At 37.5% G+C, this 19,089-nt stretch overlaps 1 protein-coding gene across 1 annotated transcript in view; it reads right to left on the bottom strand.

Moving 5' to 3' along the window:
* Positions 1 to 19,089, bottom strand: part of UBAP2 (ubiquitin associated protein 2) — a 114,013-nt gene that overhangs the window by 48,421 nt on the left and 46,503 nt on the right. Inside the window, exons 3-7 of the mRNA XM_052644872.1 lie at positions 17,134 to 17,211; positions 14,774 to 14,884; positions 10,384 to 10,537; positions 8,804 to 8,881; positions 603 to 657 (exon numbers count right to left, since the gene is read on the bottom strand). Of these exons, the coding sequence (XP_052500832.1) occupies positions 603 to 657; positions 8,804 to 8,881; positions 10,384 to 10,537; positions 14,774 to 14,884; positions 17,134 to 17,211 (476 nt within the window). The remainder of the gene's footprint in view (positions 1 to 602; positions 658 to 8,803; positions 8,882 to 10,383; positions 10,538 to 14,773; positions 14,885 to 17,133; positions 17,212 to 19,089) is intronic.

Below are 19,089 nucleotides of genomic sequence, written 5' to 3' on the forward strand. Positions count from 1 at the left end.
AAAAAGTGAAAGAATAATCAGAAATAATGAGTAAATAACTGACTGTACCATCTATTTAAAAATAATATACTCATCTTTCAGTATTACAATTCAAGATAAAAATGATTGTTCTTCATAAAAAAAAAAAAAAAAAAACATTGCATTTACTTACCATTCAAAGACAACTGCTGGATTTACCAACATAATTCTTAAGCAATGGTTTTCAACTGGGGTGGTTGTGCACCTCCCTCCCAGGGAACATTTGGCGATGTCTGGAGAAATTTTTGACTGTCACAACTTGAAGAGGGGTGCTACTGGGATCTAGTAGGGAGAGGCCAGGGATGTTGCTAAACATCCTACAATGTAAAGGGAATCCCACCACCTCAATAAACCACTGTCCAATCCAAAATGTCAATAAAGCCAGGACTAAAAAATTGCTCTAAGGCTTACTGCAATACAATGTCATTTGTTCTATTTCATTTCTTTAGTATTTTCTCTTTTTAAATATAGAAAACATCTGACTCACCAGAATGGTTAATCAGGTACAGGATAGAGGAAGGAAAGCCTTAGAGATAACAAAAAGAGAAGGTATCAAATTCAAAAACAGGATAGCTAAGACTTACCCCATGCCTTGGGTTGAGAATCTTCCTGCCCCTCTCCCTCTGCCACGCCCAAATCCTTTAAAAACAAAAAAGTATAAAAATAGTATTTATGTTCCACACAACTATAACTCTACTAACTTCATCCCTTACACACCTGCCCAAACATTACTGACATTGCTCCTAACAGCACCAACATTCCCAACCAGTACACCCAATCTGCAGGTCCCCAATGACACAAATACCTATTGAGCTCAAAGGAGAGAAAAGAATTTAATTCTGCTTGTACAACATTTAACATACACTTCAGCTTAACATAGGCAGGTTATACTTTTAAAAATTCTGAATCTTTTTAAACACATCTAGTGTAAACACCATGACATCATAAGCCTCTACTATAAAATGAAATGAGAAACAAAAAGAGGAATCTACTAAGGAAGCTGAAGGTACTATTACATACCATTTTAAATAGTAAGATTTTTGATAAATGACCAAGAGGGCAGCAAACAAGACAGCAAGCAAGCAAAAGAAATAGTTTTATTCAGTGACTCTTTGGTTTTTCTTAACTGAATCCTAAATTGGGTATTAATGAACTAAACCCGAGTTAAAACTATACAACCCTTAGAAGAAAATATAGAGTGAAAGCTTATTACAGTGAATTTTGTAATAATTTCTTAGATATGACCCCCAGAATGAAAGGCAAGAGAGGAAAGAATTAGATTTTAAACAGGTGAATCAAAAGACATGAACGGAGTAAACAGGCAACCCAAAGAATATCTGCACATTATACATTTGTTAAGGAAGTAACATCGTGAATACTAACAAAATTCTACTACTAACAAATAACCAGATTAACAAATGCACAAGGGGTCTCCTCTCTGGTGGTTCAGAGGTAAAGAATCTGCCTGCCAATGCAGGAGACAAATGTCTGATACCTGATCTGGGAGGATTCCACGTGTCACGGAGCAACTAAGCCTGTGTGCCACAACTTTTGAGCCCAAGTGCCGCAACTACGCAAGCTTACATGCCCTAGAGCCTGCGCTCTGCAACAAGAGAAGCCATCGCAATCAGAAGACCATGCAGGGCAACCAGAGGAGTAACTTTCACTTGCCGCAACCAGAGAAAAGCACTCTCAGCAACGAAGATCCAGAACAGTCAAAAATAAACAAAATTCTTAAAAAAAAAAAAAAAAAGGCGTGGTGGGCAGGGAATGGACTTGAATAGATATTTCTCCAGAGATGATGTAAAAATGGTCAATAAGCACATGAAAATATTGTCACCATCACTAATCATTACGTAAACCCAGAACCAATTACAATGGCTGAAGCGGGGGTGTGAGTGTGTGGAGGAGACAGAAAATAACAAGTGTTGGCAAGAACAGAGAGAAATTGAAGCCTCTGTACACTGTTTGATGGGAATGTACAATAGTGTAGCCACTGTGGAAAACAATATGTTTGGCAATTCCCCTCAAAATTAAAAATAGAACTCTATGATCCTTATAGCATAGGGAACTCTCCTCAATATTCTGTAATAATCTAAACGGGAGGAAAATTGGAAAAAGAATAGATGTATGTATAACTGAATCACTTTGCTGTATGCCTGAAACTAACACAGCATTGTAAATCAACTGTTGTTGTTGTTGAAGTCGTTAAGTGGTATCAGACTCTTTGTGACCTCATGGACTATAGACCACCAGGCTTCTCTGTCTATGGGATTTCCCAGTCAAGACTGGAGTGAGTTACCATTTTCTTCTCCAGGGGATCATCCTGACCCAGGGATGGAACCTGTGTCCCCTGCATTGGCAGGCAGGTTCTTCACCATTGAGCCACCAGGAAAGCCCAAATCAACTGTGGTCCAATGTAGAATTAAAAAAAAAAAAAATTTTAAGGGGAAAAAAAATTATATGATCCTGTAATGTAGAATTAAAACAAAAAATTTTAAGGGGAAAAAAATTATATGATCCTGTAATTCTGCTTCTGGGTGGGTGGGTGTGTGTGTGTGTGTGTGTGTGTGGTGTGTGTGTGTGTGTGTGTGGTGTGTGTGTGTGTGTGTGTGTGTGTGTGTATCTCCAAGAGAATTTGAAGGGGGGGGTGGTGTGGGTGTGGGTGTGTGTCTCCAAGAGAATTTGAAAGCAGAGTGTTGTGTGTGTGTGTGTGTGTGTGTGTGTGTGTGTGTATCTCCAAGAGAATTTGAAGGGGGGGGTGGTGTGGGTGTGGGTGTGTGGGTGTGTGTCTCCAAGAGAATTTGAAAGCAGAGTGTTTCTGTACACCCACGGTCACATTGCAGGAAACACAGGTTCCATCCCTGGCAGGGGGAGCCCACATACTGCGGAGTAACTAAGTTCATGTGCCACAACTATTGAGCCTGTGCTCTAGAGCCCGGGAGCTGCAACTACTGAAGCCCACAGCTTAGAGCCCAGAGGCCCATGCACCGCAACTACAGAGTACCTCCGGCTTGCCGCAACTAGAGAGAGCCCTCGCAGCAACAAAGACCTAGACTAGCCAAAAGTAAGTAATTCTTTTTCAAAAAAGGAAAGAAATCTTGATAAATGCTACAATATGACTGAAACTTGTGGATATTTTGCTGTGTGAAAACAGGCCAGTCACAAAAAGACAAATATTTCATGATTCCATTCAGTACTTAAGAGTACTCAAATTCAGAGAAAAGTTGTTGTCAAGGGATATATTCACCATACTAATACAATTAAATGTACATTTAATCATGTACAGTTAACTTATCCAGTAGTCCAAGGTAAACTATTAAAACATATGATCTTGACAAAAATCTACAAGAGACAGGGGAACAGAGGGAAATGTCCTAAAGAGTAGAATTCTAATAATACCTATTATTAGAAATGTCTATTTTAACATCATCAAAAGGCAAAGGTAAGACTTCACGCAGCATATCACAGTCTAAAAGAAGGTCAGAAACCAGAGTTTAAAAAAAAAGAAAGCTTTCAATGTACAAGTTTGGGCAAGATTACAACCCAAAATTTAGGAATAAGGTAATTTATCCTTGAAGTTAAGGACGATAAGATGGGAGGAGGAGAGTCACCATACAAGCTTTTTTAAAAAAAAAAGGCAAATCTCAGTATATAATAAAATGGAATATTATTTGGCTATAAGAAGAAATGAAGTAGTTATACATGCTACAAAATTGTGCTGATATGAAGTAGAACATCAATGAACCTTTAAAACATTAGGTCAAAGAAGCCAGTCAGAAAGGGCACATACTACTAGATTCCATTTACATTGTATGTCAGAACAGACAAATCTATAAACACAGAAAGCAGATCACCAGTTGTTTATTGCTGGAATGGGGGTGGTGAGGACGAGGAAGGAATTGGGAATCAATAGTTTTGATTATGCATAACTGTATTATTGTTTTTGTTCAGTCACTAAGTCCTGTCCAACTCTCTGCGACTCCATGAACCGCAGCATGCCAGGCTTCCCTCCTGTCCTTCACTATCTCCCGGAGTTTGCGCAGACTCATATCTGTTGAGTTGCTAAGGTGATCCAATCATTCCATTCTCTGTCACCCCTGCTCCTCCTGCCCTCAATCTTTCCCAACATCAGGGTCTTTTCCAATGAGTAGCCTCTCTGCATCAGGTGGCCAAAATATTGGAGCTTCAGCATCAGTCATTCCAATGAATAATCAGGGTGATTTCCTTTAGGATTGACTGATTTGGTTTCCTTGCTGTCCACGGGACTCTCAAGAGTGTTTTCCAGCACAACTTAAAACCATCAGTTCTTTGGCGCTCAGCCTTCTTTTGCTCCAACTCTCACATCCGTACAAGAATGTAGAAAAACCACAGCTTTGACTATAGTTGACCTCTGTCAGCAAAGCGATGTCTCTGCTTTTTAATACACTGTCTAGATTTGTACAGCTTTTCTTCCAAGGAGCGTCTTTTTATTTCATGGCTGCAGTCACGGTCCACAGTGATTTTGGAGCCCAAGAAAATAAAATCTGCCTCTAGCATAATTCTATAAATATACTAAAACCCACTGAATTATGTAATTTAAACGGGTGAATTGTATAGTATGTAAAACATTTTAGGCTACAATAAACACTGTTACCAGTGAAGAAAGCTAAACAATACAACTGCTCTTGATAAGTGCACCCATTCAATGGCATACTGTGTGACAAAAGGCACCAACAAGTGGTTAAATATTAATAGTGGTAAATTTTTAAAAAATGATTCTGCTAAGACATCATTAAATAATATCTAATCCTTGAGCCAGAAAGCAATATGTACATGAAAGAAAAGAAAGAAATTTATTTAAAAAAAAAAAACAAAAAACCATAATCTAAGGACCAAAACTCAAAAAATCCTGCGAGTTTCCTGGAAAAAGTCAGTACCAACTACGTATCTCCATGTCTCCAGACAGCAGCAACCACACCCAACTACGAAACAGGAACAACCCAAATATCTTCAGCAGATTTTCAAAAATCAAATCCAGGACTTCCCCAGTGGTTCAGAGGCTAAGACACCATACTTCCAATTCAGAGGACCTGGGTTGCATCCCTGGTCAGGGAGCTAGAGCCCACATGCTGCAGCTAAAGATCTGCATGCTGCAATTAAAAGCACCTGCATGCCACAATGAAGACGCAAGGTCCCACATGCTGCAAAGGCCTAGTGCAGCCAAACTAAATAGAAACATATTCAAAAAATAAAAATAAAACCCATATTCACGTACATTTTAACAAGCTAACAAAACTGTTCTTTCCTTTTCACCTGGCCAGTAATGCTACCAGCAATATTGTTTTTGATATGTATACATTTCCCTTTATCATGACCTGGTACAAATACCTGTTTTCATCTAATACCTCAGAAGACAGACCTGGGTTCATAAAATACAGAAAAACAAGATTAAAGTAGATAATCATAAAGAATAAATCAATGTTATGATAAATGCTAAAACTGTACTCATATAGGTCTCTTTAGGGACTCTGTACTACATCTATGTTGAATAACTGCTCAAGTTTTTAATTGTTTAATATTATGTATTACACTGAGAACCAGAGTAGAAAAGTTGCTCACTTTCCTTGAAAAAAGCGGAAACACAGAGGACACCTAATCATCTTTACTAGAAGAGGCAAATCCAAATAACAGATACTCCCCCAGGACCAAACATGTGCAACCGAAAGAAAAATAGAAAACAATCCCTCTCTCATCCCCAGGAGACTGTAAGCAGGGCTTTGATAACAGCCAAATCTGCCAGAAACTGTGGGCACTTGAATTTATCACTGCACACTCCAGGTCATGATCTTTAAGATCCTAAAGATTTTAAAGTTTAGTTAAAGTTAGTTTTAAAGTTTTTTGTACTGGCAAAAGTTTCCAGATTTTCGGAGCTGGTTCAATGATAAAGATGGCTGCTGTGTTGACGATGAGCTGCTCACCTGCCCAGAGACCAGTTCAGCCCAACAAGGCATCTCTGGGGATTGCTTCACTCAGAGACTTAGGACTCAGGCAAGTTGTCCCTGGTTCATGCTTCATCTACAGAAAGATAGGAATACATCTTCCCCAACTGTAAAGTAGCATAAATGAGTCAAATGACAACAGCAAATGCCCCAGGAATTCAAAGAGGAAGAAAGCATAGAGTCTATTGTCATGTCTCATGTATTAGCTTTGCTTTAGCAAAAAAGTCCGATTATAAATGTGCCACAATAATTATTTCATGAAAAAATTAAATGAATTCTAATACCAGTCCTTAGAAGAAAAGTTATGACCAACCTAGATAGCATATTCAAAAGCAGAGACATTACTTTGCCGACTAAGGTCCATCTAAGGCTATGGTTTTTCCAGTGGTCATGTATGGATGTGAGAGTTGGACTGTGAAGAAGGCTGAGCGCCGAAGAATTGATGCTTTTGAACTGTGGTGTTGGAGAAGACTCCTGAGAGTCCCTTGGACTGCAAGGAGATCCAATCAGCCCATTTTGAAGGAGATCAGCCCTGGGTGTTCTTTGGAAGGAATGATGCTAAAGCTGAAGCTCCAGTACTTTGGCCACCTCATGCGAAGAGTTGACTCATTGGAAAAAGACTTTGATGCTGGGAGGGATTGGGGGCAGGAGGAGAAAGGGCCGGCAAAGGATGAGATGGCTGGACAGCATCACTGACTCGATGAACATGAATCTGAGTGAACTCCGGGAGTTGGTGATGGACAGGGAGGCCTGGCGTGCTGCGATTCACGAGGTTGCAAAGAGTCAGACACGACTGAGCGACTGAACTGAACTGAAGGACATTAGCAGGACAGCTGGAAAGTTCTGAATAAGGCCAATAGACTGTAACAACAGTAATTTCTTGATTTTATAATTTTAAGGTAGTTCTGTAAGCAGTATCTTTTTTCTTAGGAGTTTACACACTGAAATATTTAGGGGTAAAATGGCATTATGTTTGAAATGCACACACAATGGTTTCAAGAAAAAAAAATGTACATATAGAGAGAAAATGGCAATGCAAATATAGCAAAATATTACAAAGTTTGGGAACTCTGGGTAAACACTCTACAAAACTCTGCTGTTTTTTTATTTTAAAATAAAATGTTAAAACCATACCCTGAGCACTTCTGTGTATATTGTGTAATCCAGTGAATATTAGGTTGGTGGAAAAGTAATTGTGGTTTCAGACCATGAATTTTAAATCACTGTAACTAGGCTCAAACACATGTTTTTTAATCAAAATAGGAACTATTACAGTCAACATGTTTTTGCCATGAGAAATAAGTTTATTACTGTAGCGTAAAAATCCATGTTTCAGAATTTGATGAACTCTTGGGAATCATTTTCTGCCTTGTGTTGATTGTGGAAGCATTTTCCCTGCAAAAAGTTGTCGAGGTGCTTGAAGAAGTGGTAGTCAATTGCTGAGAGGTCAGGTGAGTATGGAGCATGAGACAAAACTTCAGAGCCCAATTTTTTCAACTTTTGAAGCACTGGTTGTGCAACATGTGGTCAGGCAGCTAAACCCGCATTATGTTAACTGAGCACTCTGGAGTCAGTGCACCACAACTAGAGAGGGAAGCCTACGCACTGCAAAGAAAGATCCCCCTTGCTCTCAAGTAAGACCTGATACTGCCAAATAAAAAAAAGTTTTTAAGAAAAAGAAAGCAATTACAAAGGCATTTTTTAAATAATCAGGAAACTATATGTATAGATTATTAAATGATATTTTTAAGTGTGAAAACAGCATTATGGTTACATACAAAATCACATACGTTTTTTAGAGGTGCTTACCACAGTAATATATGATAAAATATCCACAAAAATCTACTTTAAATATTTCTGCAGATATAGAGCTAAAATCCTTAAACATTACTGACTAAACATGAAGGGACTCGGGGTTCATTTATTCTCTCCATTTTTCTGTGCTTGAAATTAATAAGAAAAAAAATCTAGAAAAGGAAATTATAATTGAAATCTGTTTTTAAAGCACAACCTTCTTTTCACTATGCCCAACAAATTAGTATATAATTCTGCCCTTTTCTGATCTCTGAAAATTATTTACTTTTGGCCCACATAGTAGAAATTTAGTAATGATAACAGGATGAATAGCCAAGGGAATTGATAGCATATGCAGTATACCTACATTAATTTCTATCCCTAATATTTCTGATCAAAAGAAATTGTGCCACTGTAAAACGCTCATTTGGAGAACAGTCACAACTGAGTGGAACAATGGATCAAACAAAATGTCAGTCAATTCAGGTAGCTTTACTGAACCAAAATAAGATATTCCTACTACATTATGTATCTTGATTTTTAGAACCCTAAGAAAATTCAGTTACAACTCTAAATATGTGGAACTATATTCTTGAAGTGGCTTAATGACATCCTGAATTAATAAATGCAAAGAAATGATCACTAACAGAAAACACTGTTGTATTTTCTGGATGGGGGTAACCAATGGGCAAATAATTTTAAAACTATTATCATATGGGTAAAACACATCTGTTAAAGTCCAACACAGGAGAACTTAGTAACTTTTTGGTCAGACCTTCAAATTTTAAATTATTCACACAAAGGGCCTTTCTCAGCTCATCTGAAAACCACCAACATGGTTCCTCAAAATTATATAATTCAAATATTTCACTTATAGGCATCAGTAAATGAATCAAAACATTTCAGATCAACCGTTCTTTCCGAGTACACTGCCCTTAGTGAACTGAGTATATGAACAGCCTGCCTCCTTCTCCCCATCACAAGTATCTCCTTCCTCCTCATTCTCTTACCTCTACCACGAGTTCGCTTGCCTCGATCCGAAGGCTTGTCCCCTTGATTGCAATCAATTCCGTTCTCTTCACCTCTAACTAAAGTGGAAAAGAGCAAACAGCTACTAAAGACAAGGACAAAAAGACTCCTTCTGCCCCTCAACAACAACAAAGATGTGTTTTAAAAAAGGTTAAAATTTAACCAAAGGGTTTAGAAAATACGATAAACAAAACCAAGCCAGAGTGGCTCAAAAAAGTGACAGAAGAACTTGCTTAATTTGTAGGTGAAAATTCAAAAAGAAATCAAAATGACATACTACTTTTTTTGTTGTTTGGACTTACCCTCCCATAAAGTTAAGTTTACTTCCAAAAAACTACCTTTGTTATGCAATGATATACAACAAAATTTGCTCGTTGGTTAAGTTCAAAACCTGGAAAGGCAAAGACTAGCCAACTGTAATACCAAGGAAATACTGAGTTCTTGGGGAAGTTAACTGTTAACACAGTCTTTTCTTCTCCTCATTCCTATATTGGCATTAGTGACTCTATATAATATAGACTATTTATAAACAATACTGGCACAGCTTGGTCCCCTCTTTCAGGGCTTAACTCTGCGAGTTGTCAGTGAGGCCTTCCATGGGCACTCTCTTTAAATTTGTCAAGCCCCTATTTGTAATTCCCATCTCTCTGCCTTTGTTTTTCCCCAGAACATTATTTCTACATAATGCCATTAAAATACTGTAATATTAATATGAAATGTTACTCTTTTTTATTATTACATCTCACACTACTTCCCTTAAAAGTCTTAGAAGGGCAGGGGCTTTCCTGTAGTCCAGTGGCTAAGATTCTGTGCTCCCAGGTCTGCAGGGGCCCCAGGTTCAATCCCTGGTCAGGGAACTATATCCCACATGCCTGCAACTAAAGATCTGGCATGCCACAACTAAGACCCAGCACAGCCAAATAAATACATAAATAAAAGTATATATGTTTTTTAAAAGTCTTAGAAAACTGTATGCCTTCATTGCTGTATGCCTTTAAGAATTTCTTCTACATTGTAGACGCTCGATAAACATCTGTGGAATAAACTAGCGAAAGTTTGTAAGGGGACATGTTAAATATTTATATTCTATTCATCCATAATTTAGCTACTTTGGTATGCCTGCACAGAAGGTAGTGTCATTCTGGGTGAATGATGCCAAAACCTGAGTTGAATGGAAAGTACTGAGAAAAATATTCTCTATTCAACAACTTTCCTTTTAATCTAAACCCTGCAAATACCATGAATATCCGTAAGTAGGGAAGAATAAACAGCTTTATCTATCTGCCAACAAAAAAACCCTTCTTTAAAATTAGAAGATGCACTAGATTAGAGAAGGCAGCCTTAAGACACAACAGAACTATCTACAGCCCAGGTCAGTGCTAATATGAAACGGCATCAGCTGGGTTTCTAACAAACTCAGTTGTAGCTATGTGTTACTTATATTAACAAATATTGCATTAAGGAAGTGGATTTATGGACATTCACTGAATCATTCTGACAGCTTTTTAGCATGCATGAAAATTTTTATAAAGCAAAGCTGAGGCTAAAGGTCTGTACTTACACTCTCTCCCACGATTGCCACCTCTTACTTTCCGGTTGTTGTTTCCACGTCCACGGCTCACTTCTCTCTCACTTCTCTTCTCTCTATTCTCTTTGTTTTCTGAACTTTCCTTTCCAAAATTCTTCTTCTTCCCTCCTACAGTCTCCCATGAAGTCTACCGAAAATAAGAGCATTTATTCAGAACTGTCATTTGAAGTGTGTACAATCATCAAGGGTGTATGCATTTATCTTTTGAAACTAATTACCCCTACCTTACACCTTGCATGCCTACCAGTCTAACTCTTCTCCATAAACATACTGTACTTTCTGATGACAAAGACAGCAAATCTCTTGCTAGGTTCCTACTGCTATGGAAAGCACAAAAGATTACAGCACTAGCCTAATTGACAACATACTGTATGTTGTCCCACGACAGAGCCTTTTTCTATACTGATAAGAATAAAGCAAATGTTATTTCCCCAAGCTCCCACTCTATACCATCCCCACCTACCTCAGTAGTTGGCCAAACACCTATAATATACAGAACTAGTTCAAAGACTAAGATTTTACCCTAAAATCTCAGGAATACAATTTTCGCTATTCAGTTGTCTAAGATAACCATCTTAAAGAATTTAGTGGTTGACAAATTTGAGGTTAGTTTTTAAATACAGAAAATTTCAACCCCCGAAGACCTGTTCTAATGAGAAGTTAAATGATTTATACAACCTCCTTTCTCCCACAAATCAAATCATATGCAGAAAAATCGTGGAGAAAAGAATGAAACACTATGTTCTTACAGATATGAGTATTAGGATATCCATCAGGATGTTGCTGGGAGATCCCAAAACTGACCCATTCGTTTCTATTTACTTTCCCATAATTTTCCAAATCCACAGGGATTTGAAGTGATTCAATTTCAAACTAAGCAATAACTATTTTAAACTTAAAAAAAATTGTTATCCAAATAAATGTACGTGCATAAAATGATTGGATGTGAAAAAAAATACATATTAAAGCAAGTTATTTTCCACCTCTAAACGTTGATAAATTTTTTAAAAAATCAACAGCCAATAGTTATGGTAGAATAATCAGGTATTTTCAGTTGTGATGAACATCCATCCATTCTAACCTTCCAGGAAGTCTACCTGGCAATAGTGTCCAAATTTTATATTGGTTCAAAACTTCTGGCCCAGTAATTCTACTTTTTGGTTTTTATTCAGAAGAAATAATCTGATAATTATACAAACATTTATATGCAGACAACGAACAACAGAACAAAAGAATGGAAAATTTCCCAAATATTTAGCTTAACAGACTACCTACTCTAGAACATTCATAAAGTGAGAAATATATAGCCAGTTAAAGAGTAATCCACGTGTTCACAGAAAGAGAGCCATAATATATAAGTGACGCAAGTTATCAGCAAACTGTATAAAATAGGATTACATTTTTAAGCTCAAATAGGAGCTTGTGTATTGCTGGAAAAAGTAGTAGTTATCTAAGTGAGGGCCTTTTAAGATCATTTACCTTTTTTATTGTTCTGCATTGTTTTTTAATTGCCAAAAACAATAAAGCTTATTTATTCCAGAAAAGAAATCCCACAGCATATAAACTCCATCTATTATGTTTGCTGATATGAATAAACATGACAAATATGTAAGATTTCTATATAACACATTTGAGAGACAGTAACATCTTACCCTATTTTCATTCAGCAAAGGATACCCTTACAAGTCTTGGCTTGTGATCAAAAACTAACCGGAAGTTATATGGGGAGGAAAGCAGGGCAAGGAACCTTTAAGGGGCAAACAGACTAACACCACAGTGAATGCTAAAAGGAATACAACCACACATTTTGCAAAACAAGTCTACATGCATGCACACAGGCTTTCAAAGAAAACCAAATAATTACAAAAGATTTTCAACAGAACTTCTGGCAACCTTTGTCATCTATATTTTGCTACCTGTATAAGAGGTTTGAAGAAATGTTAACAGAAACCGTCTTTCAAGATAGCATATTTAGCAATCAAAAAAAGAGCTGTCTAGGCCAGTTTAGTCAAAATCACTCTCCTACCCCTTTGTATTTGCCAAGAACTAAACAATACAAACAGGTTTCCCAAGTGGCTCAGTGGAAAGAATCCACCTGCCAATGCAGGCAACACAAGAGATCCAGGTTCGATCCCCAGGTCGGAAACTTCCCCTCGAGGAGGAGATGGCAACCCAATCCTGGAAAATCCCATGGACAGAAAAGCCTGGCAGGCTACAGCTCATAGGATCACAAAGTGCTGGACACAACTGAGCACGCACCATACATACATACATATAAGAAATACAAACATGTATATATTTAAGCACACTAATGCAAGTGACTTAAACTTCAAAACTATTTTGTCACACAAACAGAACAGCACTATAATGAAATGAAAAGTTCAGTACTTAAGATTCTGTTCAGTGGTTTCCTTTGACAACTACTCTATTAGATAGACAAATGCACCCCTACAAATAGTGAGGACAATTCCACTATTTTTTCAAAGTAACCATTTTCTTTCAGAAGGCCTTGCTACAAAACAAGATTAGCCAATTTGTTTGCTCTCATAGTTTATTTTGAACAGTTCCTGCTTCTAGCAATCAAGCCTACCATGCTCACATTCTCCAGCTGCCCACTCCAAATCATCTACCGCACGCAGGGGAAGATATTCCTTACAGCTGCTTACCCATGGCCGCTGCAGACAACAAAGAACAAGGCAAACAGGATGAAAGATGGACCACAGAATGATCCTAACAAACCAGGGTTTCAAAAGGACTTTCTCTCTGCCTCTCCATTTGCCCTATAGCCCTCTCACCTCCAAACAGGCAAAGGTCTTTTATGTCTGTGTTCAGGCCCTAATTTGCAAGTTTCCAATCTTTTAGAAAACAACATGGCAGATCTACCCCCCAACTGTGTGATTTCTAGGTTCTAGAGGTAATCAAAGAGACTCTTCTAACTTTCAGCCCACAAGCACCTCCTTCGAGTTCAGCTCCAAACGAGAAAAGGAAAGTTGAAACTCTTTATTGAGATAGAACTGGATGTTCATTTAAGACTTAAAAGATTAGCCCAGCCACCACAGAAAATGAATGATGAATCTGTGGGAGCTAAAGGAAAGGCAAGAGAAAACAGCATCCAGGCCTATCTCTACCATATAAAAGAAAACAGGCCCCTCAATTAACAATCTGGAACTATTTCATTTATTTAGTGCTTCTTTTGAAAAAAATAAGGCCAATTCAGTCCTTCAGTCCATTTTAAAAAATAAGTGAGACCCATTCTACACTGCATTCATTAGCAATGGGCTGAACACTCCCCATATGTTGTAAAATCCAGCAAATACATGCCTAAATGTCAGCAAACAAGAACTCTTCAAAATTTGATTTCCTCACTTAACAGCATGCATTTTCCTGACAAACTGACATATTTGATAGTTTTATCATGTTGGACCAGTGTTATCTTGCACAGAATTTTAGCCACAGATACTGCTATACTCAAATAATGAAGTATTTTCCCAATTATCTGATGTTTATAATTATAAATTTCTTTCCACTTGCTTTCTTATTAAATAAAAAGATACTCATTTCAGTTTTGAGCTTGCCACAATAGTTCATTTTAATACAACCTATGCCTAACAAAGTCTATCTGTAAAAATGAGAACCCAATTAAACCTAAACAATGATAAGGAAGGCACTTTTTGATGTGCTCATCTTTATATCCCATTTAGGTGAATAACTATTTTCATCTGCTCTGAAATTTATTTCCTCAATGAAAAAAATACAAATGAAATATTGTGTAATTTCTATTTAGAAATCAAAAGACCAGAACTGACACCTGCCTCTGGTGTGGCTTTAGCAGCACCCTTTCTAAACTACAAAGGGAGGAGCTTTCGTGTGCCATGTGCATTCCTCAAACTTTACAAAGCTTAAAAAAAATTTTTTTTCTTATTTTATATAGCTGTCAGACTGTCATGAAAATGTGTCTGACACATAAGCAAATAGATATAACAGCAAATCCTGATTTTCTGTTAACCTAGCGATATAAGGAGTAGCGAGCAGTGATGATTGAGATGAAGCAACATGAGCAGTGGAGCCAGTTAAGTTTTTCAGGTAGTGAAATGTCCACAGGCCCAGAGAATTTTGGCAACTGTGTAAGGCTGGACTAGATGACCAAGTTCTCTTTAGAGTCTTCAGATTCTACCATGTCATGAAGAAACCATACGTATATAACAAAACAGACATTTCTCGTTAGTGTTCTTTCTGGTTCTAAAATATATATGGAATGGCACCCATAATCCTCTCTACCCCTACCAAGTAAGAGATAAAGCTGAAAATGCAATATGAAACTGGAGACAACGTTCAGCAACACAAATCAATTAATAATACTTACAGTGTCTGAATTCCCCTCCAGCAATACGTTGATAGCTTTGTTGACATCTCCATTACAGTCATGGAGAGCCACTATGCATTCATCCTGATTTTTTCCTGTCACCTCCATAAGCTGTTGAAATTATAAGAAAATGATTAGGGGAATCCAAAAAATTGGCACTTGATATTAATTTTAAGATTCTACTATATAAAGACAAAGATTATGCAATCCTTCCATATGAAGATGGCCTCTTCCAGACTCTGCGTGTACAATCTAAGATCAGGTTTACCTGCTTTTTTGGTGACTCCATGTCTTTTCACCAAAACTGGCAAAGTCAAGCTACAAATCAACCTTCCTCCAAGCTGACCAAGCATCAGATTCTTAATCAGCAGCATATACATACATACATACATACATACATACATACATACATACCAACATTCTCAGAACATTCAGGATTAGTTTTATGACTGCTCAAACTAGTTCACAGGCCTGGGATTCCCAAGTTTCTAAACTGCTCAAATGTTAAGTGGGACTATATATATTTCAAAAAATACTGGAGTGGGTTGCTGTTTCCTTCTCCAGGGGATCTTCCTGACCCAGGGATCAAACCTGGGTTTCCCACACTGCAGGCAGAATCTTTACAGTCTAAGCCACCAGAGAAGCCCTCCCAAAGACCAAGAATGAGTATATGGCCACAACTGCCAAACATCCAGTCTAACTGCTTGCATTGTACAATAGTCTAGCAGTCTCTGACGACATTCCCTACCTGGGCTATTACTGCTTGGTTTAAAACATTCCACATACAAAATAACCTATAACACTTTAGTGAAAGTCACTCAGTCGTATCTGACTCTTCGCAACCCCCTGGACTGAGTCTGCCAGGCTCCTCTGTCCATGGAATTCTCCAGGCAAGATTACTGGAGTGTGTTGCCATGCCCTTCTCCAGGGGATCTTCCCAACCCAGGGATCGAACCCAGGTCTCCTGCATTGCAGGTGGATTCTTTACTACCTGGCCACCAGAGAAGCCCTATAACACTCTAAGGTCTCACAATTACAATTTGGCAGCTATCACAAAACTCACTCGTGGACATACTATTTTCTCAAGTGGCCTCAACAGGGTACTACTGTTTGAAATTAAAGAAATCTCCTTGGTGGGCTCCCTACAAGAAATATTAAGCTATTTAATATGTTCAACACAAGGAACAACCACAGATTAAGCACAATATAGGTTTCTCAATTATTAGTGAGCAAATATATGATCTAAATATCTGTTTACATTTAACTATTTCAATATGCACCAATATCAGCTGCATTTCAAAATACTTTGACCCCAACATCTGAAATGATTTCTCTGTGGTCATAAAACAATTAGCCTATCAAAAAGGCAGGTCTCCTGATCTCGTAAATACAGCTCTTTACACCACCCTATTCCATCTGATTTCCTTCCTGTGTTACCCAGCAAGACTGTATATACTCTATAGCTTTCCAGTGCTTCAGTATTTGGATGTCTACTATCGAGGTTAGATTTTTATCAAGAATCTGTAGTGGCCCAACACCCACCACATGCAGTTATTAAGATGTACAGTTACTGTCGAAATTCCCCCAGTGACTGGATTAGTAAAAGAGAGAACCATCGTTAAAACTTAAAGCTCTGAAGTGTACCAGTGCTCTTGTTTGTGTGTCTGCCATACTCTTCAGATAAATATGTAGAAGTATGTCTCAAATAATTCATAAACCTCACTCCAGTGAATGAGTTCTATGACTTTTTAAGAAATCCTTTCTATGGCTTTCCAAAAACATCACTAAGTCTGATGACAGCAACTTAGGTAAGAACAGAGTTTACCACAGTAAAGTGCTAGAAGATTCACCAAGGGACTTTCATTACAAGGAATTACTGGGAGACGTCTACCAAGGTAAGGTAAGGGTTATAGCTTGGTTTCTAGAATCTTGAATGGAAAGAAACTCTTATCAAAAAAGAATAGCATGAAATTATGTTATCTCACCAAAATTCTAAACGAAGACATCACCCTAAAATTTAATAACTTTTCCAATCTATGTTTACAATCATCACAATATGTGAAAAGGCAATTCAGCTCTTCCTTAACATCAAACAAAATTTTCTGAGAATTTGTCAAATACTAAATATACTACCTATGCACAAATATATACAATGTCAGCCTGCTTTCACAAATGCTCTCTACTGCTAAAATTGCTTCATTCTAGCCACCAATACAGGTATTTAATCACCAGTTCAAAAATCCAATTATTTGCAACTAAGCAAAAAACATAATTTAAAGTAAGAATCTCTAGTGAAATTACCTTTTACAGCACAGTAAAAGAGATTACAAAAATAACAGTATCCTTTGCCAAAAACATACCTGTTTAACTTTAGCTTCAAACTCTGAATCATTTTTATCAAAGATCACTTGAGCAAGACGCATCTGTTCAGCTGTTGCCTGTAAAATCAAATACAACTGTTAAAAGATTTAATGCCAAAACCTGGTGCAAACAGATAAAAGTTCTCAATCACTATGGTTACAAAAATACTGATTAACTAAAAAAACAAAAGGACTCTTCATTTAGACCTCTTAAGTGTATATAATGTGTTCCCATAAAGTAAATAAGTACCCAATTAAATAGCATAAAGGTTCCATTCCTTTGGCCAAATGACCTAAATGAAGTCCTGTTCATTTTCATTAGCCATGTGACTCATTTAAATTTTCTTTTTTGAATTTTCTTTCCCTTGAGGAGATGAAGTTACAGCATAACAGAAAGTGGAAGAACAGGAACAGTGCAAACTTCCAGAATACAGGCTTAGACCCAGCCTTGCGGTCAAAAAGCAAAAGAGCTTTCCTATCAACTCAAAAAAGACCAGTTCTGAAGAGAAGGCTGTACTTACCTAAAGGAAAACTTTTAAGTTACATTTTTAGCCACAGTTTTTTTTAATGATTTTCATTTAACAGAATTTTAAAAGAACCAACTTTCAAACACTAAAATTAGTCACAGCTACAGAGAAAATTCTTTTCCAGCTGCTTTTTTCACTCAAAACCATTTTTCTAAAAAAAAAAAAAAAAAAAAAGACCAAGTTACTGAATTTTTGAGGTTTACTTTTGTAGTATTCCTGCCAATTAAAACTTTAGAAAGGCATTAAAAAAAAAAAGTAATTCTTGGGAATTCCCTGACAGTCCAATAGTCAAAACTGCGCTTTACTACCGAGGGCATGGGTTCAATTCCTGGTCAAGAAACTAAGATCCCACAAGCTTCATGACACAACAAAAATAAATAAATAAACAAAAATAAAAATATTTTTTTAAAAACTTGAAAGAAAATCTGAAAAGGTAACAGCAACATACCCAAAGGTACCATAATTGTGACAATAAAACCAAATGAGGGATACACAGGAAATCTCTGGTCTCTCGGCAACATTCTAATAAATCTAAAATTACTTCAGGGCTTCCTTGGGGGCTCAGTTGTGAAGAATCTGCCTGCCAATGCAGGAGACACAAGTCTGATTCCTGGTCCAGGAAGATTCCACATGCAGCACGGCAACCACAACTACTGAGCCTGTGCTCTAGAGCCTGGAAGCCACGACGACCGAGTCCACAGACGCTAGAGCCCGGGATTCTCAACTGGAGAGTAGCCCCTACAGCTAGGAAAAAGCCCATGCAGCAACGAAGACCCAGCACAGACAAAATAAATAATAAACTCTTTTGGAGTAATTTTGTTTAAGTAAAGTTACTACTGCTAGCTAAAATCTATACTAACTCCTAACATAAACATTTTTAAAGTTAAATCACATAAATTAATGAATGAGCTTGGGGTGGGGGATTCACTAAATGCTAATAATAAACAGCTTTTCATCTTTGCTTTTAATATGAAAAGAAAAGTGAAGTCGCTCAGTCGTGTCCGACTCTTTGTAACCCCATGGACTGTAGCCCACTAGGCTCCTCTGTCCATGGGATTTCTCCACATTGCAGGCAGATGCTTTAACCTCTGAGCCACCAGGGAGGCCTGCTTTTAATATAGATTCATAATAATCTTGATGGTGGTGGTGAGGAGGTTGTTAGTATTTCTTACAATGTAAAAACACTTTTCATAAGACCTTTCCAGTTTATGTGTGTGGCTGATTATTCAAGCTCCAGATAGCTTTGGCCAGTTCCCTCCAACCAAATGGCCAATCCTTTGATCCCAACCTATGGCTGCTGTGATCTCAGCTGAAGTGCTAGTATATTACAGAAAGATGTTTACATTACAGAAACACTGTCTACACATATAGCCAACTTTACCTCAATCCTCATCAGTATACATAAGGGGCTTCTTTACATACACCCTCA

This window comes from Budorcas taxicolor, chromosome 8 (genome assembly GCF_023091745.1).
Source record: "Budorcas taxicolor isolate Tak-1 chromosome 8, Takin1.1, whole genome shotgun sequence".
NCBI lineage: Eukaryota > Metazoa > Chordata > Mammalia > Artiodactyla > Bovidae > Budorcas > Budorcas taxicolor.